This window comes from Carassius carassius, chromosome 33, assembly GCF_963082965.1.
Source record: "Carassius carassius chromosome 33, fCarCar2.1, whole genome shotgun sequence".
In the NCBI taxonomy this organism is placed as follows: domain Eukaryota; kingdom Metazoa; phylum Chordata; class Actinopteri; order Cypriniformes; family Cyprinidae; genus Carassius; species Carassius carassius.
In genome coordinates this window covers 1,948,604-1,973,013 of record NC_081787.1, presented here as the reverse complement: position 1 = coordinate 1,973,013, position 24,410 = coordinate 1,948,604, and the positions used below count along the sequence as shown (strand labels likewise).

At 39.0% G+C, this 24,410-nt stretch overlaps 1 protein-coding gene across 3 annotated transcripts in view; it reads right to left on the bottom strand.

Moving 5' to 3' along the window:
- The window catches only part of LOC132113485 (ecto-NOX disulfide-thiol exchanger 2-like), a 233,914-nt gene that overhangs the window by 64,691 nt on the left and 144,813 nt on the right, over positions 1-24,410 (bottom strand). For all 3 annotated transcript variants that reach the window (XM_059521266.1, XM_059521264.1, XM_059521265.1), the window contains one exon: positions 10,382-10,513. In XM_059521266.1, the coding sequence (XP_059377249.1) occupies positions 10,382-10,513 (132 nt within the window). The remainder of the gene's footprint in view (positions 1-10,381; positions 10,514-24,410) is intronic.

Below are 24,410 nucleotides of genomic sequence, written 5' to 3'. Positions count from 1 at the left end.
ACATTAAGCAGGCTGAGAAATTACAGGCCTGTTCTCCAGGAGATGCAGCCTGTTAAAAAATTAGAGCTGGAAAATATATTTATTCATGGCACCTATAAGACAGATGATCCTCACAAACAAAAGGCCTCTCCAGATAAATAAAACAATACATTTGTTTAGAACCTAACCTAGTTTACTCAAAAGTAGATTGATCAAATACACAGTTTCCCACCGCTGGATCCTCAGGATGGTGTAGATTGAGGAAAGGCAGGGGAATACCCTCGGGCAGTAAATCTTAACTGAGATTATTTACATTTGTTCTCAGAGCAAACCCAGGAAGGATTTTCTCAAGCCTGAGGAATAATAGATGTGGAAAGTACACCCATGTTTTCTTGTCTCAGCTCTGTTAACATCTACTCCAGAAGAAAACTAACAACTTTAGAGACTCTGAGTAGTCTCTTAAATGAGAAGATATGCAATACCCTTTAAATAGATAAGCTTGACTTAAGGGGGATGATATATGGGTGAACTGTGTCAACACACTCTCAATCACAACACTAGCTTCCTCTTCTGTCCACACATATCACTTATTAAAACCAAGCTGCAAACGTGTTTCATTCAGAAGTCATCACAACCAAGAAAGCATTAACATATGACCATCTATCCCTGCTTTTACATATGACGAAACGATGTTCTGATGGGCTGTCACACATCCAGTCATGTGATATCAAATTTTCACATCACAATAACTGACCCTTTACCGGGAGTTTGATTGACAGGCAATCTGACCAATCATAACACAGAATCTGCCATTTTAGTTGACAAACAAACCAGACAGGGGAGTAGAACAACATCGGTGGACTTGAACGTGAAAAATGGCATTTACTGATGTCTTTCCGTGTTTGAAACAAGATACCTTCTGATGTTCATTTATAATGTTTATTTAGTGTTATTACTTGAACAGAGGAAGAATTTGTGTGCCGCTTGAACTGGGGCACTACATTGATCGGTCACCACACATTAAAGGGGTCATATGATGCGATTTCAAGTTTTCCTTTCTCTTTGGAGTGTTACAAGCTCTTGTTGCATGAATAGGCAAGGCAAGGCAAGGCAAGTTTATTTATATAGCACATTTCGTACACAATGGTAATTCAAAGTGTGAATAAGATCTGTAAAGTTGCAAAGACTAAAGTCCCAAATCCACAGAGATATGCTTTATAAAAGTTGAGATTCTGCCATACACCCCTAAAATGCCTTATTCTAACATGCCCCCACGTCTACTATGTTTAAATATTTGCGTTATGCCACCCAAATGTTCACGCAAAGAAAGAAGGCATGGTTTCAGTAACACAGTTAGTGTTGAAGCAGTCATGTCAGGGAGATGTGTCTGTATCTAGGAGTAAGCAAAAGGACTTTATTTGGTCTTCCAAAGTAGATGCATTTAAGAAGCTTTAAGATTACTTACAACAGAACAGCAACGCATTTTATAGATGACCGTTTCGTGAACCTTGGAGAGGAGGTAATTCTGACTTTGATACGACAATCTGGCGCTTCTGAATCAGCTGTAAGTATGTTTTGTTATTATTTAAAGTATTTGCAACTGTAACACTGTGTATGTATCACAGTGTCTTCATCACTGTGTCTGTCACACCACTCTGTTCCTCTTTCAGGCTTGAACTGATGGTAAAGTTAAGGACATTATTAACTTATTAAAAGATGAAGTTCGCGATTATAGAAAGGGGCATTACATTTCCGACGAGTGCTTGCAGTGTTCGGCCAATCACAATACACTGGATCAGTTGGCCAACCCCTGTAAAGAGCCACACAATGGTGTTAATTGTATGAATTTCTTACAAATGACAACATTTGAAAGCTGAGACTTTGTTTCATACCAAAAGTAACCTGCTCTGTCAGCATCCTCTTTGCTCCACGAAGTATTTTACACTGCGTGAGAGCATGATGTATGGCAAGAGAGCACCATGGCTTGTGGGACTTAGCAACGGTAACTAAGGGGTGGGTTTTTGCGAAGGATCAATTGCTGAATCTTTTATCATGTTTGTAACAAAGCAAACAAAGCAATATAAATTCACATGGAACTAAGGAACACTGGGGGAAAAGAGCACAACTATGAATAATTATAATAAATAATCAGAATATTTTCAAACAATATCTAGATATCTTTTCTGAGAAGGTATGTTTTAATCCAGATTAAAATTTAAATTTATGTCTAAAAACACTAATAATTTTTAAGTATTTGGAGTTAGAAATAGTGAATACAAAACTCTAAATGGCTATTTGAAAAGCGATCTGCAAAGCATTTTGTGTACCGGGGGAAATCAGGCTATTTTTGCTTTTCTATAAGCGCCACCTACTGTCAGAGAGTCAATTTGCTTTCTCAGTCCATTACGCAGTGAAACGTTATAAATTTGAAACACTTGATGGAAAAGAAGCTATGGTGCATTATAAAAATCCCACAATAACAATGCTGTGCATGTTCATTACTCTATTACAAAACATCGGCACATCTGCACACATCATTTTCACTTTCAGCGTGAATGGATTTTTCAAGAAGATTTTCTATATATATAAATGTTTTTTTTGTGTTCCACAGACAAAAGTAAGGAATACAGGTTTGGAACAACTTGTGTAGTTGTATGTAGTGTTCTGCTGAATATATAACAGTGACATCTCCTCAAATTATGCAAGAGAAACAGAAAAACAACCAATAAAATTTATGGCAAAACGCAAGAACAGCTTTTCAATTATTTATTGTGGGATTACTTTGAACACTTTAAATATTGATGCTGTATTGGTATGCATGCTGGATATTCCACTAATAATATGCAATGCTTCTAAAACTTAGATTCGCTTTGGGCAGCTGCATTAAAAGGCAGCCATCAATCAAAAGAGCAAGAGAGTCAGCTTGGCCGCCTTCCTCCGCAAACGCCCCCCTCAGAAGCACCACTGAAGAATGACACAGTAAGACGCCGTGAGGCATGTTGGCTATTCTCAAATGAGGCATGCAAACCATCTCCCATTGAAATAAGTCAGCGTGTCTCTGTGGGGAATCTGCAACTTAAGATCTGCCGTTTCACACTGCAATTCACCCCTGACACTGGCAGGAATTCTGGAGCCTGGAAATCACTTCAACCCACTAAACCAGAGTATAGAGCCTAAGCTGTGCAAAGATCTGCGCTGACAGATAAGATTTTGGCCTGTATAACCAACATTTTCATCATTTCACTGAGATTGGGAAGGGATTTAACAGCCACACAGCTCTTTCCAAACACCAGATGTGAATATAGCAGCTCCACATGTACAAAAACAATGCATTCACTATATATATATATATTTTTTTTTTTAACCAGAAGTTCACTAGTACAATGGTGAGATTTGGTAAATAGAGTCAAACAATGCCCAGTTTCAAGAACTGTGTTAAACTGAATGCCAATGGATTACCTGCTAAAGCCAGTCTCTTGCTAAAAATCCTTAGTTCGTCTCTCAAAAATAAATATCTGTGTCAATGAACATGTCAGTGCCATCGAATGACAAGTCCTTGTGTCATAGTTTATGGATAAGACAGTCAAATCACTTAGTCATGTTGTCAATATAACAGTGTACTCTGGAGGGATGTTCTGATGTAAACTATGGCAACATTTTGGATGACACTGTATAGAACAGTATGCCATATGCTTATTTATGCCATATATCCATTTCAAAAGTACACATTTACACATTACTGTATGTGGGATATTGATTGAAAGAGACTGGATCGAATTCCCAGTTACACTTTTACTAGTGGTTTGACCAAAAAAATAATTATAAAAAAAACCTTTACAATGTCATTGTGATATAGAAAAGGAAAAAGAAATATGGCCACAAAGATGAAAAGAAGTCAATTGTCAGAATGTGTAACTCTTGTGTTGTCCTCTGTCTGTACAGTATAAGCTTTCCAACTGAAGACTCATGAGATGAACCTTTGAGCTTTTTTAGAGAAATGGTTGATCATTGGTTTATCATCTACATTCTCTTCATTAGTCAAGATTCACTTGCACAATTTATGCCAAATTTACAAAAAATCAAATAATAATGTGTAAAAATAAAAAAAGTGCGCTTGGCAGCTTATGACAACTAGATTAACCATTTTGCATTTAAAGATTTATATGATGAACTAAAGACTAGATGTTTTGAGGGATAAGACTATCGCACAGAAAACTATATAATACATTTTGAGCGACATGAGATTAGCAACTGATAATGTAGGAAACCGCAGATAAATGTGCGTAATCAATTGCATGAATGTACAAAAGCAATCGCAACTTGTTCAAAAGAATGAGAAACTGGTTTTATGATGTGTATAAATGACTAGATTATGTGGAGGTTGCACAAGTAGTTTAGAGAATTTCATGTCTGATTTGAGAAATGCACCAAAGTCACTGAGAAAAACTGTAAATTCATACAGCTGAAGCATGATGCAAAAAACATTTAGCTCACAAGAAGCAAGCAGTCGATTCTCAATATGCGCTCTGCAACACAACATAAAACTAATATAATCTATTATAATCTACAAAACTGGAGGCATTCACATTTTGTGAAATACTGGTCTGAAGAAATGGGAAATAATCCGGTCTCAGTTCTTTTATTTCTAGTAAAAGATTCATTGATTTTGCAAATGGCCAAATGGTTGCAAATAATTATGATTCAAGAACATACAAATAGATTAAGTGTCCAGTGAAAAGACGGACAGAAACTCTGTTCAGATGAACAGAGAAATTAAAGAGGTAGCTAGACAGACGGACGGACAGATGGATAGATAGATAGATAGATAGATAGATAGATAGATAGATAGATAGATTGATAGATGGACGGACGGACAGATGTATAGAAAGACAGACAGACAGACAGATAGATTTGACTGCCATGTGGAGGAACATGTAATTGTGGCTTTAAATCACGATCATAAAAGAGAGTTCAGCTGGAGTCTGTTCCAATTAGCTGTCTTTCCTGATGACATTGATCATGATATGAGCTCTCCATGAATCCTGCAGAGCTGGGCAAGTATAATGTATCACACAACAGACCCACATTCCCTGTCTAAGGAGAGCGGAAATATAGAGTGGCATAAAAATATGCTGCGGTTAAGCCTGTGGACCCCCCCCCCCCAAAGAGCAATAACACATATCTCTTTGATGCATTCACAGCAGAAGTCTTATTTATGCTGAAGAATGAAGAGTTAAGAGCTGCTACACTTGACTCAGCCCACAGGTCCCCATGAAGTGAGATCTGTGCAACAGCAGAAGCTGAGAAACCTGCTTTGGAGGGTAGAAAGAGGGGTAAATGCTAAATAATAAAGTCTAGAATAACAGAGGATGTGGAGGAAAATATTTACAAAGACACAGGAGTCTCTTTTTAATACTAGGGAAGTGAGCAAAAGTGAGCTAAGTTAAGAAGTGAGTTTTCCAGTGTCCATACTACAGTATATTCCTGTGAATGGAGAGTCAACAGAAGTGGGGAGGTTTCATGTTGTTCTTAAATTTACTGTAACACAATCCGATGACATAGCTAGGGTTTACGAAAGCCCTTCTTATGGCTCATGAGAGCCCAGCCAATTAGAAATACCAACATCCCCAATGCCGTAATCCAAAACCATGCAGCTCAAAATGGTGCGGTGTGCAGATGCTGTCTGCGGCATGAGAGGACTGAAGACGCTATTCCCCTGCTCGAGAACAGCAGGTCAGAGATTCTGAATAATTAATCAGAGTGAAGTGCAAGCCAGACACAGTACTGTGTACTCGTCTAAGTAAGAATTTTTAATTTACTGAAAAAAAAAACAATACCTTCAATGGAAGGTATAATTTCTTTAGATATAATTGGACAATCCTTGTAGTTGCTCATTATAAGTTTGCACTCTGTATTTTAAAAGAGTCTCACTTCATCTCTCTGTTGATCATGGCATCAGCTGTGGGTAATGGAGGCAGGATTTATTAGACCATTGGCTGAATGGACTGCTCAGTGTCATATTCATAAACGTACAGTACAGTACAGACCAAAAGTTTGGACACACCTTCTCATTCAAAGAGTTTTCTTTATTTTCATGACTATGAAAATTGTAGAGTCACACTGAAGGCATCAAGGGCTATTTGAGCAAGAAGGAGAGTGATGGGGTGCTGCGCCAGATGACCTGGCCTCCACAGTCACCGGACCTGAACCCAATCCAGATGGTTTAGGGGTGAGCTGGACCGCAGACAGAAGGCAAAAGGGCCAACAAGTGCTAAGCATCTCTCGGGGAACTCCTTCAAGACTGTTGGAAGACCATTTCAAGTGACTACCTCTTGAAGCTCATCAAGAGAATGCCAAGAGCATGCAAAGCAGTAATCAAAGCAAAAGGTGGCTACTTTGAAGAACCTACAATATGACATATTTTCAGTTGTTTCACACTTTTTTGTTATGTATATACAACCCGAATTCCGGAAAAGTTGGGACGTTTTTTAAATTTTAATAAAATGAAAACTAAAAGACTTTCAAATCACATGAGCCAATATTTTATTCACAATAGAACATAGATAACATAGAAAATGTTTAAACTGAGAAAGTTTACAATTTTATGCACAAAATGAGCTCATTTCAATTTTGATTTCTGCTACAGGTCTCAAAATAGTTGGGACGGGGCATGTTTACCATGATGTAGCATCTCCTTTTCTTTTCAAAACAGTTTGAAGACGTCTGGGCATTGAGGCTATGAGTTGCTGGAGTTTTGCTGTTGGAATTTGGTCCCATTCTTGCCTTATATAGATTTCCAGCTGCTGAAGAGTTCGTGGTCATCTTTGACGTATTTTTCGTTTAATGATGCGCCAAATGTTCTCTATAGGTGAAAGATCTGGACTGCAGGCAGGCCAGGTTAGCACCCGGACTCTTCTACGACGAAGCCATGCTGTTGTTATAAGTGCAGTATGTGGTTTTGCATTGTCCTGCTGAAATAAACAAGGCCTTCCCTGAAATAGACGTTGTTTGGAGGGAAGCATATGTTGCTCTAAAACCTTTATATACCTTTCAGCATTCACAGAGCCTTCCAAAACATGCAAGCTGCCCATACCGTATGCACTTATGCACCCCCATACCATTAGAGATGCTGGCTTTTGAACTGAATGCTGATAACATGCTGGAAGGTCTCCCTCCTCTTTAGCCCGGAGGACACGGCGTCCGTGATTTCCAACAAGAATGTCAAATTTGGACTCGTCTGACCATAAAACACTATTCCACTTTGAAATAGTCCATTTTAAATGAGCCTTGGCCCACAGGACACGACGGCGCTTCTGGACCATGTTCACATATGGCTTCCTTTTTGCATGATAGAGCTTTAGTTGGCATCTGCTGATGGCACGGCGGATTGTGTTTACCGACAGTGGTTTCTGAAAGTATTCCTGGGCCCATTTAGTAATGTCATTGACACAATCATGCCGATGAGTGATGCAGTGTCGTCTGAGAGCCCGAAGACCACGGGCATCCAATAAAGGTCTCCGGCCTTGTCCCTTACGCACAGAGATTTCTCCAGTTTCTCTGAATCTTTTGATGATGTTATGCACTGTAGATGATGAGATTTGCAAAGCCTTTGCAATTTGACGTTGAGGAACATTGTTTTTAAAGTTTTCCACAATTTTTTTACGCAGTCTTTCACAGATTGGAGAGCCTCTGCCCATCTTTACTTCTGAGAGACTCTGCTTCTCTAAGACAAAGCTTTTATAGCTAATCATGTTACAGAACTGATATCAATTAACTTAATTAATCACTAGATGTTCTCCCAGCTGAATCTTTTCAAAACTGCTTGCTTTTTTAGCCATTTGTTGCCCCCGTGCCAACTTTTTTGAGACCTGTAGCAGGCATTAAATTTTAAATGAGCTAATTAAGTGGATAAAAGTGTAAAATTTCTCAGCTTAAACATTTGCTACGTTATCTATGTTCTATTGTGAATAAAATATTGGCTCATGTGATTTGAAATTCCTTTAGTTTTCATTTTATTAAAATTTAAAAAACGTCCCAACTTTTCCGGAATTCGGGTTGTAATTCCATATATAATTCCACATGTGTTAATTCATAGTTTTGATGCCTTCAGTGTGAATCTACAATTTTCATAGTCATAAAAATAAAGAAAACTCTTTGAATGAGAAGGTGTGTCCAAACTTTTGGTCTGTACTGTATAACTCCACACAACTTGCTGCAGCAAAGTTCAGGAACAGAATGGAGTTTGTGGTGAGTTTAGTTTGGCGGACTGTTAGGACGTTGGAGGTAACAGCTGCTCCCTCTGTGTGATTAATGAGGTCCGACTCGAGGCAGACAGTCCTGCTCTTCCCTCCACCTCCAATCAAAATACAGCCTGAGCCAATGCCGACTGAACAGAGCATAACAACATCACACAGACCCAGTTCTCCCTGCAGCACGGTGGAAAGGACGGGTCAGCAGAAAGCTCAGATCAAAGGCTGTGTACTTTATATTGCCTCCTGCTAAGCAACCTATGGCAATCAAGGAAAGAAATCGAGACAAGGAAAGTCGAGAAATATCTATACGCTGTGACACCCTGATTCAAGGCCTTCATCTGTATTCTTCGAGTCTCTGCCAGAACCAAGAGGAGGCAAAAAGTCTCTCAGAAATCCCGGTGGCGGGACTGTTTGGAATAAAAGACCCACAGTACTGATGGAGCCAGGACACATTAACAGCACTAAGAGCTATTTCATTTTAGCTCATTGCATGGCTCGCAGATCAAGGCTCCATAGTCTTAAAATAAAATTGCCATCCGCATTTCTCTTCTCCCAATGTCTATAAACCGCTAGACAAACTCCATATTTTGCTCTCAGGCAGTGATCTTGGCAAATGGTTTGTGTGGTGGCCACGTAAACAGTGCAAATCAAATTTGATAGGAAAATAGTGTAGGTGGCTAGAGCATCCCCACGGCCCACTTCATTTGAAACATGCGCCTATAGTGAGCCACACTTGCGCATATATATCTGCGCCTGCGCAGCTGCAAATGTGACTTTAAATAAGATGAAGGAGGTGATTTACCAAACTCCACAGAGAATGGACTCTAAAACCTGAGAAGAAAAAAGACACATGCACGTATAAACTGCACCCGTTGTCTTCACTGATACATATAGCCCATCATTTTGAATGATATTGGAGAAAGAACAAAAATTAGATGTTTGCTGCCTGCTGGATGACCCTCTAGTGTTTTCATTTCAGCGTAATGAAAATCCATCCGTCTTGCAGTTGCATTTCATTCTAATCTCTTTGGAATTAAATCGACGCTTCAATGGCATTTTGGATCGTTCACCTTTTGCGCTCACTAATAAACGATGCAGTGCAAATAAGAAATGAGCTCTGAAATGTGTGCTGTGGATGTGTAGGTTTAAGTGACTCATGCGCACCAGCAGAGATGTTCTGCAGCTCCATCCAGCTGGCTTTACACAGCCTCGGCTCCCAGCGTCACACAGCCATTCCTTCACATTGTGCTGCCGACTAACCACCATTCCTTCACATTGTGCTGCCGACTAACCAATGAGATGAAAAAGCCCTGAAACTAATTGGCCACTCTGACGGCACTGTGGGAATTTGTTTGAAGTTTTCACACTGGTACTTTCACACTATTGCTGACTCAGTCGAGCGCTCTGCTTCTGGCCCACAGGATGCATCAGCCTCAGTCTCTGGCTAATACTGCAGCGAAGGGAGGCAGACCAGCAAACATACAGAGATCTTTTGCAGTGTGGTCCATACTGCAGCTTATTTGATCCCAAAACAGGTCATTTAGACAGAACCGGAACATAATACAACCAAGTCTACTGTTCTTTCTTCATAAGATGATTATGGGGTGAGTATATCTGAAATCTGACAGCAAAACAAAGCGTGTGAAACAAAGTATCACTGATTCAAATAATGACACTGCCGTTTCCATGGTAGTACAGGCCAGAGTTGAAAACAAACTAAACATATTAAAAACTATTTCGATAACTGATGAAGAAATATTGAGTCAGCAGCGTAATAAAGTATGTTTAACTAAAACTCTAAATAAAAATTAAGCTAAGTAGAAATATTAAAGCTAATAATAATGATTATACTAATAATAATAATAATGACAAATACACTTGATAAAATTCAATAAAATGAAAATAAAATAAAACTGAAAATATAAAAAATAAAAGGTATTTAAAATTATCAAGTATAAAATATAATACTAAAATAACACTGACATTAGCAGAAAATGAATGGGATAATGTTCCAAATTTCTATCCATCTAAAACTAATAAGAACAGACTTTTCCACAGATATCTCTGGATAAAAAAGTGGAAGTCTACCAGTAAAAAAGTATATATATATATATATATAAAGTATGGTGAGTTGATGACTTGTAGCTTACCTGACATGATGGGTTGTCCAGTCATGTTCATGGGGGCCATCCCGAGGTTGTTCATGGCAGTCGCCCAAGCATTAGGGTCCGACATGGGCATGACTAAAGAGTTGGAGTCCATGCCAATGTTTCTGAGCCCCTCTGAAAGAGAGAGAAAAACATAATCTGTGTTTATATTTAAAAGTGTTTGCCTCTCACTGGAATTTGAGTGACCGGAGATCTCAGGGAAGAATTTATTACTCAATAAACCCGTTTAGTCCACATTTATGAGCAAAGGGTAGAAGATCAAAAGTTTGGAGACAGTGAAATATTCTGATGTTTTGGAAAAAAATCTCTTATGCTCACCAAAAAAAATAAAAAAATTCCTTTCTATTTTGCATTATTTCAATTTAAAGGAACATTTGAATACATGTTAAAATGTACTTTATTTCTGTGATGTACAGCTGTATTTTCAGCATCATTCCTCCAGTCTTCACTGTCACATGATCACTCTAATATGATGATTTGCTGCTCAAGAAACATTTCTGATTATTATCAATGTTGAAAACAGTTGTGCTGGTTCATTTTATTATGCAGGATTCCCTGATGAATAGAAAATTCAATACCAGCATTTATTTGAATGAGAAATATTTTGTAACAATGTAAAAGTCTTTACTGTCACTTTGAATTAACATGTTCTTGCTGAATAAAACCATTAATTTGTTTCTGACCCCAAAAAGCACATTCATAGTTACATTTATTGATTTACTGTTATTGACAGGATTTAAAAGACTGAGCTGAGGACTGAAACATAATAAAATGTTTGAATTGGGAGAAGAATGATGTCTTCATAAGCTTAACACATATAACGTGTTTTATTATGATAAATTGGGAACTTCTTCTGAGAACTAATTTATATACTAATTCACCATCACTTCAGAGAAAACAGACGGCCTTTTTTAAGGCATAACTACTGCCAGACGTCTGATACTTATACATAACAGGGGGATACGGATACATAACAGGGGATTATAAATCCCCTGTTATGTTTGTACTGGCTACTGTATACAGGCCACCAGGGCACCATACAGACTTTATTAAAGAGTTTGGTGATTTTACATCTGAGTTAGTTCTGGCTGCAGATAAAGTTTTAATAGTTGGTGATTTTAATATCCATGTTGATAATGAAAACGATGCATTGGGATCAGCATTTATAGACATTCTGAACTCTATTGGTGTTAGACAACACGTTTCAGGACCTACTCATTGTCGAAATCATACTCTAGATTTAATACTGTCACATGGAATTGATGTTGATGGTGTTGAAATTATTCAGCCAAGTGATGATATCTCAGATCATTATTTAGTTCTTTGCAAAATTCATATAGCCAAAATTGTAAATTCTACTTCTTGTTACATGTATGGAAGAACCATCATTTCTAACACAAAAGACTGCTTTTTAAGTTATCTTCCTGATGTATCCAAATTCCTTAGCATATCCAAAACCTCAGAACAACTTGATGATGTAACAGAAACTATGGACTCTCTCTTTTCTAGCACTTTAAATAAAGTTGCTCCTTTACGCTTAAGGAAGGTTAAGGAAAACAGTTTGACACCATGGTATAATGAGCATACTCGCACCCTAAAGAGAGCAGCCCGAAAAATGGAGCGCAGCTGGAGGAAAACAAAACTAGAGGTATTTCGTATTGCTTGGCGGGAAAGTAACATATCCTACAGAAAAGCATTAAAAACTGCTAGATCCGATTACTTTTCTTCTCTTTTAGAAGAAAACAAACATAACCCCAGGTATTTATTCAATACAGTGGCTAAATTAACGAAAAATAAAGCCTCAACAAGTGTTGACATTTCCCAACACCACAGCAGTAATGAGTTTATGAACTACTTTACTTCTAAAATCGATACTATTAGAGATAAAATTGCAACCATTCAGCCGTCAGCTACAGTATCACATCAGACAGTGCACTATAGACCCCCTGAGGAACAGTTCCACTCATTCTCTACCATAGGAGAGGAAGAATTGTATAAACTTGTTAAATCATCTAAACCAACAACATGTATGTTAGACCCTATACCATCTAAGCTCCTGAAAGAGGTGCTTCCAGAAGTCATAGATCCTCTTCTGACTATTATTAATTCCTCATTGTCATTAGGACATGTCCCCAAAACCTTCAAACTGGCTGTTATTAAGCCTCTCATCAAAAAACCACAACTTGACCCCAAAGAACTAGTTAATTATAGACCAATCTCGAATCTCCCTTTTCTGTCCAAGATACTAGAAAAGGTGGTATCCACACAATTATATTCCTTCTTAGAGAAAAAAGGTATATGTGAGGATTTCCAGTCAGGATTTAGACCGTATCATAGTACTGAGACTGCTCTTCTTAGAGTTACAAATGATCTGCTCTTATCATCTGATCGTGGGTGTATCTCTCTATTAGTTTTATTGGATCTTAGTGCTGCGTTTGACACAATTGACCACAACATTCTTTTGCATAGACTTGAATACTTTGTTGGCATCAGTGGAAGTGCATTAGCATGGTTTAAATCGTACTTATATGACCGCCATCAGTTCGTAGCAGTGAATGAAGATGTATCCTATCGATCACAAGTGCAGTATGGAGTACCTCAAGGCTCAGTACTAGGGCCGCTACTCTTCACGCTTTATATGTTACCCTTGGGAGATATCATCAGGAAACATGGTGTTAGCTTTCACTGTTATGCTGATGATACTCAGCTCTATATTTCTTCGCAGCCCGGTGAAACACACCAATTTGAAAAACTAATGGATTGCATAGTCGATATAAAAAACTGGATGACGAGTAATTTCTTACTGCTAAATTCTGAAAAAACAGAGGTGTTAATTATAGGACCTAAAAACTCTGCTTGTAATAACCTAGAACATTGTCTAAGACTTGATGGTTGCTCTGTCAATTCTTCGTCATCAGTTAGGAACCTAGGTGTGCTACTTGATCGCAATCTTTCCTTAGAAAGCCACGTTTCTAGCATTTGTAAAACTGCATTTTTCCATCTCAAAAATATATCTAAATTACGGCCTATGCTCTCAATGTCAAATGCAGAAATGTTAATCCATGCATTTATGACCTCAAGGTTAGATTATTGTAATGCTTTATTGGGTGGTTGTTCTGCACGCTTAGTAAACAAACTACAGCTAGTCCAAAATGCAGCAGCAAGAGTTCTTACTAGAACCAGGAAGTATGACCATATTAGCCCGGTCCTGTCAACACTGCACTGGCTCCCTATCAAGCATCGCATAGATTTTAAAATATTGCTTATTATTTATAAAGCCCTGAATGGTTTAGCACCTCAGTATTTGAATGAGCTCCTTTTACATTATAATCCTCTACGTCCGCTACGTTCTCAAAACTCAGGCAATTTGATAATACCTAGAATATCAAAATCAACTGCAGGCGGCAGATCCTTTTCCTATTTGGCGCCCAAACTCTGGAATAACCTACCTAACATTGTTCGGGAGGCAGACACACTCTTGCAGTTTAAATCTAGATTAAAGACCCATCTCTTTAACCTGGCATACACATAACATACTAATATGCTTTTATTATCCAAATCCGTTAAAGGATTTTTAGGCTGCATTAATTAGGTAAACCGGAACCGGAAACACTTCCCATAACAACCTATGTACTTGCTACATCATTAGAAGAATGGCATCTACGCTAATATTTGTCTGTTTCTCTCTTGTTCCGAGGTCACCGTGGCCACCAGATCCAGTCTGTGTCCAGATCAGAGGGTCACTGCAGTCACCCGGATCCAGTACGTATCCAGACCAGATGCTGGATCAGCACCTAGAAAGGACCTCTACATCCCTGAAAGACAGCGGAGACCAGGACAACTAGAGCCCCAGATACAGATCCCCTGTAAAGACCTTGTCTCAGAGGAGCACCAGGACAAGACCACAGGAAACAGATGATTCTTCTGCACAATCTGACTTTGCTGCAGCCTGGAATTGAACTACTGGTTTCGTCTGGTCAGAGGAGAACTGGCCCCCCAACTGAGCCTGGTTTCTCCCAAGGTTTTTTTCTCCATTCTGTCACCGATGGAGTTTCGGTTCCTTGCCGCTGTCGCCTCTGGCTTGCTTAGTTGGGGACACTTCATCTACAGCGATATCGTTGACTTGATTGCAAATAAATGGACAGACACTATTTAACTGAACAGAGATGACATAACTGAATCCAATGATGAACTGCCTTTAACTATCATCTTTGCATTATTGACACTGTTTTCCTAATGAATGTTGTTCAGTTGCTTTGACGCAATGTATTTTGTTTAAAGCGCTATATAAATAAAGGTGACATTGACATTGACATACTTCAGTATCGCCCACCGAAAGAATGAACGCTATAAACAGAGAAACAGAGCTCAGAAAGTTCCCATATCTGAGGTATAACCTCTGGGTTTACAGTGTCTGACTACTGAGAAAATGTCAACGTGTTTTGTGGTTGGTCAGAGTTAATGAAAAACAGCAGTGATTATTAGTTTTCAGGTTTTCCAAAGGGATATCAAAGGAGGTTTTGGTCAAAACATCTAAAAAAAAGCACATTTATTTAGAACAGAAAAACAAATATGACCTTCCCGACATGTGACTTCATGCTTCATTTATTTATTTGAAGATAAAACACCCCTCAAGGGTTTACGGGATCTTTAAACATTTAAATAGCATCATGTCACGTCTGAATTAGCATGATTATACGTCAACAACTCTGATTCTGCTCTCAGCTGTTCACGTAGTCGCTCTCTGAAATGATTCGTCTCTATGGCAACACTCATAGTGCCAACATGGATCCATGTGCGGCTTTGTTGTTGTTAATTAATTTTTATTTATTCACCTCTAAACTTCTTTGAAAAACACTGAAAAATAAAGTGAACCAGGTAACACTGGCTATAATAAAGTGACTTTTCAAACTGAAATATGAAGCAGGAACCAGAATGATGTACAGAACTACAAACCCGATTCCAAAAAAGATGGGACGCTGTACAAATTGTGAGTAAAAAAGGAATGGCATAATTTACAAATCTCATAAACTTATATTTTATTCACAATAGAATATAGATAACATATCAAATGTTGAAAGTGAGACATTTAGAAATGTCATGCCAAATATTGGCTCATTTTGGAATTCATGAGAGCTATACATTCCAAAAAAATTGGGAGAGATAGCAATAAGAAGCCGGAAAATTTAAAATGTACATATAAAGAATTGGAGGAACAATTTGCAACTTATTAGGTCAATTGGCAACATGATTGGGTATAAATAGAGCAGGGGTGCCCAACCCTGCTCCTGGCAATCGACTGTCCTGCAAAGTTTAGCTCCGATCCTAATCAAACACACCTGAAGCAACTAATTAAGGTCTTCAGGCTCACTTAAAAATTAAAGGCAGGTGTGTTTGATTAGGTTTGGGGCCAAGCTTTGCAGGACAGTCGATCGCCAGGAACAGGGTTGGGCACCCCTGAAATAGAGCCTCTCAGAGTGCCAGTGTCTCTCAGAAGTCAAGATGGGCAGAGGATCACCAATTCCCCCCAATGCTGTGGCGAAAAATAGTGGAGCAATATCAGAAAGGAAAATTGCAAAGAGTTTGAAGTTATCATCATCTACAGTGCATAATATCATCCAAAGATTCAATTAATCTGGAACAATCTCTGTGCGTAAGGGTCAAGGCTGGAAAACCACACTAGATGCCCGTGATCTTCGGCCTTTAGATGGCACTGCATCACACTGTAATGGAAATCACAACATGGGCTCAGAAATACTTCCAGAACACATTGTCGGTGAACACAATCCACTATGCCATTCGCTGTTGCCGGCTAAAACTCTATAGGTCAAAAAAGAAGCCATATCTAAACATGCTCCAGAAGCGCAGCCGTTTTCTCTGGGCCAAGGCTCATTTAAAATGTACTGTGGCAAAGTGTAAAACTGTTCTGTGGTCAAACGAATAAAAATGTGAAGTTCTTTTTGGAAAACTGGGATGCTATGTCATCTGGACTAAAGAGGACAAGGACAACCCAAGTTGTTATCAGCGCTCAGTTCAGAAGCCTGCATCTCTATGGGGTTGCATGAGTGCGTGTGGCATGGGCAGCTTACACATCTGGAAAGGCACCATCAATGCTGACAGGTATATCCATATTCAAGGACAACATATGCTCCCATCCAGACGTCGTCTCTTTCAGGGAAGACCTTGCATTTTCCAACATGAAAATGCCAGACCACATATTGCATCAATTACAACATCATGGCTGTGTAGAAGAAGGATATGGGTACTGAAATGGTCAGCCTGCAGTCCAGATCTTTCACCCATAGAAAACATTTAGCGCATCATAATGAGAAAGATGTGACAAAGAAGACCAAAGACAGTTGAGCAGGTAGAAGTCTGTATTAGACAAGAATGGGATAACTATACTATTCCTAAACTTGAGCAACTTGTCTCCTCAGTCCACACAGTGGTACACATGGCCTTGTCCCAACTTTTTTGAGATGTGTTGATGCCTTGAAATTTAAAATCAACTAATTTTTCCCTTAAAATGATAAATTTTCTCGGTTTAAACATTTGATATGTCATCTATGTTGTATTCTGAATTGAATATTGAAATTTGAAACTCCATCATCATTGCATTCTGTTTTTATTCACAATTTGTACACAATTTGTACTTTTTTGGAATCGTGTTTGTACTTTTAAATGTCAAAGGCCAGCCATTTCATTGCTTGAAATGGACATAGACATGGACCGTCGTTAACATTTGGAAACTCAAAAACACTCTGACATGACATCAGAGTGAATTCAAAGTCATATTTCACCAATACCATCCTGGTTTTGGATTTAGCAGATGCTTCAGGAAGTGTGTGTGGTTGATCTTCTGGAGATTCTCATGTCTTAGATGTCTTCTTTTCAGCAATCTTCCTCTCAGTCATCCAAAACAGAGTGCAGAGGTCCTGGGTTTTAAGTGAAAGCATCTGTATCAGCGTCATTGATGTGAGTGGATTGGAGCGACTGGCAATTTCCCTCCACACTGAGAGCTGTCTGTAATCACGTCGTTCCAAATCCTAGCCGGATTTTCCATTTTACGCTCCTCAATCACTTCCCACTCATTGGTTACAGAAACTTTACTCCAAAACTAAATACATTTTTTTAAACAATGTTTTTGAAAGAACTTTCTTATATGCGCCTCAACGCTGTATTTATCTTATCAAAAATACATTATGAACAATAACATTTTGAAATATTATTTCAATTGTTAATGCTTAAAACAGCTGCACATTTTCTTGTCAGAATCCTTGATAAATAATAAAAGAATATTTACTTGAAATAAAATCTTTTGGAACATTTAAGTGTCTAGACTCTAGACTGTCACTTTTGACCAATCTAATGCATCCATGCTAAGAATAAAAATAAATAAATAAAAATTTCTAATGACACCAAAAACTTTTGATGAATAAATACATTTAAATAAGTCAGTTTTAATCATTACAACCTTCTCTCTTTCAGTCTGATGGCTAACAGTCCATTAACAGCTTAAAAAACATGGTCCAGTCCGTAGCGCTCACTCACTCAGATCAGGCTAGAAGATCATTACAAAAGCCTTATCTGGTGTAAACACACAGCCATCAAAGCATCACACTGTGTAAGTGTTTAAGATTGCTTTGGATAATGTAAGCCCATACTTCACTTTCTGATGAAAAGAAGCAAGTCTTGTATACAAGCTGAGGATATGAGGTTTGTTTGTTCAAGAACTAGAACTCATTAAAAGCTCTTTCACTCGCAAGCGAAAAAATGTAAAGATTACTCAATAACCGCACAGGATGTTTGTTGGACCAATCGCCGCCTCTGCCAAACCTGAAGAGGCCAATTGTCTAGCCAGAATGAAACTGATGACAGCGCACAATCAAAGAGTAAAAAAAGAGTAAAATGACCTGAACAAACTCAGGACTTAAAAGTTTTAACATGGTATATATATACACATACATACACACACACACACACACACACATAAATATATATACTCTCACTGGCCACTTTATTAGGTACACCTTGCTAGTATCAGGTTGGACCCCCTTTTGCCTTCAGAACTGCCTTCATTTTTTGTGGCAGAGATTCAACAAGGTGTTGGAAACATTTCCTCAGAGATTTTGCTCCATATTGACATGATAGCATCATGCAGTTTCTGCAGATTTGTCGGCTGCACATCCATGATGTGAATCAGTTTTAGCCAGAGATACCTTACTAAAGCACAAGATGACATTAAACGTTCTGCTTGAGGCCCTCCACAAATAAATCAATGTGTGGGAAACCCTGGTATGACAACCAGAAAAATCAAACAAATGTTATTAATTGGGATTGGGGGTAAATGCTTTGATTAGATTAGATTGGATTCAACTTTATTGTCATTGCACATGTAAGGTACAAGGCAACAAAATGCAGCTAACATCAAACCAGAAGTGCAATAAGCAGTAAGTACAGGATACACAGTGGCTACAATATGTTACAAATGTGAAGGTGGGGGGTGGGGGTTTGGGATGGGGCTCAGTGGGCAGAATTCAATAAGGAGACAGCTGTAGGGAAAATTTTACTCCATTTTGTTTGGGTTTAGGAAATAGAATAAAAATAATTCCATTGCCTATCCTCTCAGGATACCGGGAATCAGTGTTACAAGTACCCCAGGCACATTGTTTTTCCATTTTTTAAGCATAAACCCCACAAAAACGATGTTGAGTTTCGGATTTTCCAATGCTTCTCTATGGTGCTGAAACCTACAAATGTCCGAGTTCCATTTCCCATGCAACTGATACTTTGCCGCCATTGGCTCATCTGTGTTCGAGGGGAGGGGCTTACTGATAGGTCAATTGCCCAACAACAATGACACTGACTCGTTCATCTAAAATTGTATTTATTTATTTATTTGTTTATTTTTGGCTAGTTGGCTAGTTGTTTAGAAAATTTTCTAAAAAATTGTTCATAGTACATGCCATAATTCTAAACCAAAATGCAAACAGGGTTATTATAGGTAAATAAAACTTAATCCATGAAAAAAAAAAAAAAACATTTGAAAAACTGAAATAAAATCAAATATAAAAATCATAAACTTATTTGATTTCAGCTAGGTTCTACTTCTCATTTTCATTACTAAAACTGAATTTAATAAAAACTATATAAACATTTTTAAAAACAACAAAGATTAATAAAAATTACAAAAACAACAAAAATAACAAAATAACTTAAATTACATTTAATATTTTCAATAATTAAAATCTAAATTAACCCACTTTGGGAGGAATTTACTTCCCTGGGGACAGTTTAATCTCTTTAGGTTTAAATGTCCTTTGGGTCTCTAAGTCACCTTTCTTAAACTCCAGAGAGAGAGAGCAATTAGAAAAAAAGGCTGTTTGAAAGTCACAGAGGATGGATGGGGAAAGGGTCCCCACAGGCATGTTTTTCTTCATCTACAGCTCTCTTTCTGTCTCACACACACACACACCTTTGCCACTGTGTGGTCACAAAACTTCCTCAATAAAACTGTCCATACTCACTGCCCAAATCTCCCTCAGAAGACCAAGAAAATCTCAGAGAAATTTATTTTACGATCTACAAGGTCTTAACAGCTAGATGGACAATTACTTGCTTTTCAGCAACGGGGACAACTTTAGCAGGAAGTTAAAGGGTCATGAAGAGTTGCATGGAAGATTCACAAATTTGGGATATGTTTTGGAATGACATGGGGGTGAGCAAATGATGACTGAATTTTACATTTTTATGTAAACTACCCTTTTAAGTTGTCATTGTGAAAAATCAATCAATACACAAAAGCCACAGGTAATATTACAGTTTTTTTCGATTGCTAAACGACAGTGAGCACAACTGAAGTCACATGTGCAAAACTCTAACTACAGTCTTCAGAGCAGCAGTTCATGTGGACCAAACTCTAGTTCGTTTTTCATTGCTTGAACACAGTTTTCAAAACTCTACAAACTTATCCCACGACTTTAACCACAACCTGCACAACACTGTGGATTTACAGCACTTTGTTCAAATGCTAACACACTGCTGTCAAAACTGTGAAGCACACATTCAAAACAGAAGAGATTTCAAACACTGCTGATTGCAATTTCAGGATAAGCCATGAAAATTATTTGTTCAAATTACAGTATGTACTTTTAGTTTCTACCTTTTTTTCTCATTACTGTAATTCCGTAATTTACTGCAGACTATTGAAGCAAACTGCTAATTTTCATTTACTTTAAAGAGTTGTTGTAAAAATGTAAATAAATCATGTGAAAGAATGTCACTCCTTTCTTTGAAGAAAATATTACTTTGTATAAAGTCACAGAAATTGTTCAAACTGTAAAGATGAAAAGTGAGTATTTTCTGTATTGGTGTTTGATGCTAGTGTTTCCCCTCTCGGTGTGTTCTGAGTGACGGTGTGTGTTATCTCAGCGAGGGTTGTGTGTAGTAGAGCCCGACCGATATGGATTTTTGGGGGCCGATGCCGATATTAACTCGAAAAGAGCCGATTTATAAGCCGATATTTTGATTTTAAAAATAATCTGGATATAAGACCCATTTCCTATAAACTGCACTTACACAACATTCAATAGCAAAATATCTGCCTGTTCTATGTATGTGGGCTGTATAAACCATTTTCCAGAATGGACTATGTTAAAAAAAAATGCCTTAGATTACAGTCTCAATGACTAAACAATTGCACATCAAAAGTATATATTTTTTAATGATCAAAAAACAGTCTGGTTTTAAACATTTAACACTTTTACTTTCTTCCAGTTGAAGCTGGTTTTAACAGTCTGTGTGTTTACTGTAAATAAATTATAATACTAAAGTTAAAGTATTTGCAGAAGTAGTCCCACACTTTGCTGCTACAGCATTCACCTTTTTCAGCCATCTGTAGGCAGAAAGAGAGACGGAGAAAGAATAAGCATGTGTATTAATAATATCACCATGTATCATTACTCATGTCATCATTAGAATTATAAGAATAATAAACTGGGATCTCCTACGTAGGCAAAAATTAGAAATATATATATATATTTTTATTTGTCAAGCAATAGGTATTACCTACTTATATTTAACAATATTATTTCAACATTTTCCTGTTATGTATGTAAAGCTGCTTTGAAACAATATGTAAAAAAAAAAAAAGCGCTTGTTCAGCTCACATTTATTTACATGTCCCCTCTGGTTTAATCATTTCTGACGCACCTACTGTAGTTACTGTAACTACACTATATTTGCTCTCACAGACACATTCACAACAGACCCGTATATCTTCTCCTCTTCTCTTTGTGCAGTCTGAATCAACACATCGTCTTGCCTACTATTACCGGAAGATTACGGAATCAATTCGAAGTTGAATGGTTAACGTTAGTGTCATGAACACACCGCTGTCAATTTTGAGAAGAACCACCTTCAAACAAGTTAATAGCAAGCATTTAAGGGGCCTGCTAAAAAGGAAGCTATTAGCGTTAGAGTAACGTAACCAGCCTGAATTCACCAAATTGTTCTCTGGACCTGAGGGTAGCCTCTTCTTCCTTGCTTCTCTCTTAATTCTCATCAGCAGGACTAGCGCTATCACTCGCTTCTTACAACGGGACAGATACAGGTTTGCTGCTGACCGAAAGGAGGAGGAACAGACTATGAAAGAGCTCCCGCTAAACGTTTTTAAAACTCCGCCTACGCCATAGCGCAGCGCAAATCGCGTTGTATCTGAAGGGCAACGCTGAGCCCAGCGGCAAGCGCCGTGCATACCGCGTACTGTGTGAAAGGCCCAATTACGCGGTCATTATGTGGGAAACACACCGCAATAGAATAAGAATAAGTTAAACGCTAACGTTATAGTTTGACCTCCTATTAACGTTCGCGCTCTTCCACTGATAAACATGGTATTAGCTTTGTGGCTAATCTAATATAGCAATGCATTAGCGGCTGTAAGTGATGTTACAGAATATTTAGAAGTAATAATGATAGGACCGTTAGCTAGAACTACCACACAGTTTTTATATACAGGGTATGAACTAAATCTACAATCATTTCACATGACGAACGACAGACTCACCATCAAAACAGTTGATCGCTTTCTTCTGTAGTGGACTTCTGGCGCTGTTGTTAACTCTGGAGCTGCAGAGCTCCCTCTGGTGGGCACACTATGCAACACTCATAACATGAGTGAAGCATGAGACTCTGTTTCTCATGTTTCATCGGCCGTTATAAATGCCGATGCAGATTTAAATGCAATTAGCTTATATCGGCCGATAATATCGGCCGGCCGATATATTGGTCGGGCTCTAGTGTGTAGTGTTTCTCCTCTCGGTGTGTTCTGAGTGACGGTGTGTGTTATCTCAGTGAGGGTTGTGTGTAGTGTTTCTCCTCTCGGTGTGTTCTGAGTGACAGTGTGTGTTATCTCAGTGAGGGTTGTGTGTGGTGTTTCTCCTCTCGGTGTGTTCTGAGTGACGGTGTGTGTTATCTCAGCGAGGGTTGTGTGTAGTGTTTCTCCTCTCGGTGTATTCCGAGTGACGGTGTGTGTTATCTCAGTGAGGGTCGTGTGTGGTGTTTTTCCTCTCGGTGTGTTCTGAGTGACGGTGTGTGTTATCTCAGCGAGGGTTGTGTGTGGTGTTTCTCCTCTCGGTGTGTTCTGAGTGACTGTGTGTGTTATCTCAGCGAGGGTCGTGTGTAGTGTTTCTCCTCTCGGTGTGTTCCGAGTGACTGTGTGTGTTATCTCAGTGAGGGTTGTGTGTAGTGTTTCTCCTCTCGGTGTGTTCTGAGTGACGGTGTGTGTTATCTCAGTGAGGGTTGTGTGTAGTGTTTCTCCTCTCGGTGTGTTCTGAGTGACGGTGTTTGTTATCTCAGTGAGGGTTGTGTGTGTAGTGTTTCTCCTCTCGGTGTGTTCTGAGTGACGGTGTGTGTTATCTCAGCGAGGATTGTGTGTGTGGTGTTTCTCCTCTCGGTGTGTTCTGAGTGACGGTGTGTGTTATCTCAGCGAGGGTTGTGTGTGGTGTTTCTCCTCTCGGTGTGTTCTGAGTGACGGTGTGTGTTATCTGAGCGAGGGTCGTGTGTGGTGTTTCTCCTCTCGGTGTGTTCTGAGTGGCGGTGTGTGTTATCTCAGCGAGGGTCGTGTGTAGTGTTTCTCCTCTCGGTGTGTTCTGAGTGACTGTGTGTGTTATCTCAGCGAGGGTCGTGTGTGGTGTTTTCCTCTCGGTGTGTTCTGAGTGACGGTGTGTGTTATCTCAGTGAGGGTTGTGTGTAGTGTTTTCCTCTCGGTGTGTTCTGAGTGACGGTGTGTGTTATCTCAGTGAGGGTTGTGTGTAGTGTTTTCCTCTCGGTGTGTTCTGAGTGACGGTGTGTGTTATCTCAGTGAGGGTCGTGTGTAGTGTTTCTCCTCTCGGTGTGTTCTGAGTGACGGTGTGTGTTATCTCAGTGAGGGTCGTGTGTAGTGTTTTCCTCTTGGTGTGTTCTGAGTGACGGTGTGTGTTATCTCAGTGAGGGTCGTGTGTAGTGTTTTCCTCTCGGTGTGTTCTGAGTGACGGTGTGTGTTATCTCAGTGAGGGTTGTGTGTAGTGTTTTCCTCTCGGTGTGTTCTGAGTGACGGTGTGTGTTATCTCAGTGAGGGTCGTGTGTAGTGTTTCTCCTCTCGGTGTGTTCTGAGTGACGGTGTGTGTTATCTCAGTGAGGGTCGTGTGTAGTGTTTTCCTCTTGGTGTGTTCTGAGTGACGGTGTGTGTTATCTCAGTGAGGGTCGTGTGTAGTGTTTTCCTCTCGGTGTGTTCTGAGTGACTGTGTGTGTTATCTCAGTGAGGGTTGTGTGTAGTGTTTCTCCTCTCGGTGTGTTCCGAGTGACGGTGTGTGTTATCTCAGTGAGGGTTGTGTGTGGTGTTTCTCCTCTCGGTGTGTTCTGAGTGACGGTGTGTGTTATCTCAGCGAGGGTTGTGTGTGGTGTTTCTCCTCTCGGTGTGTTCTGAGTGACGGTGTGTGTTATCTCAGCGAGGGTTGTGTGTGGTGTTTCTCCT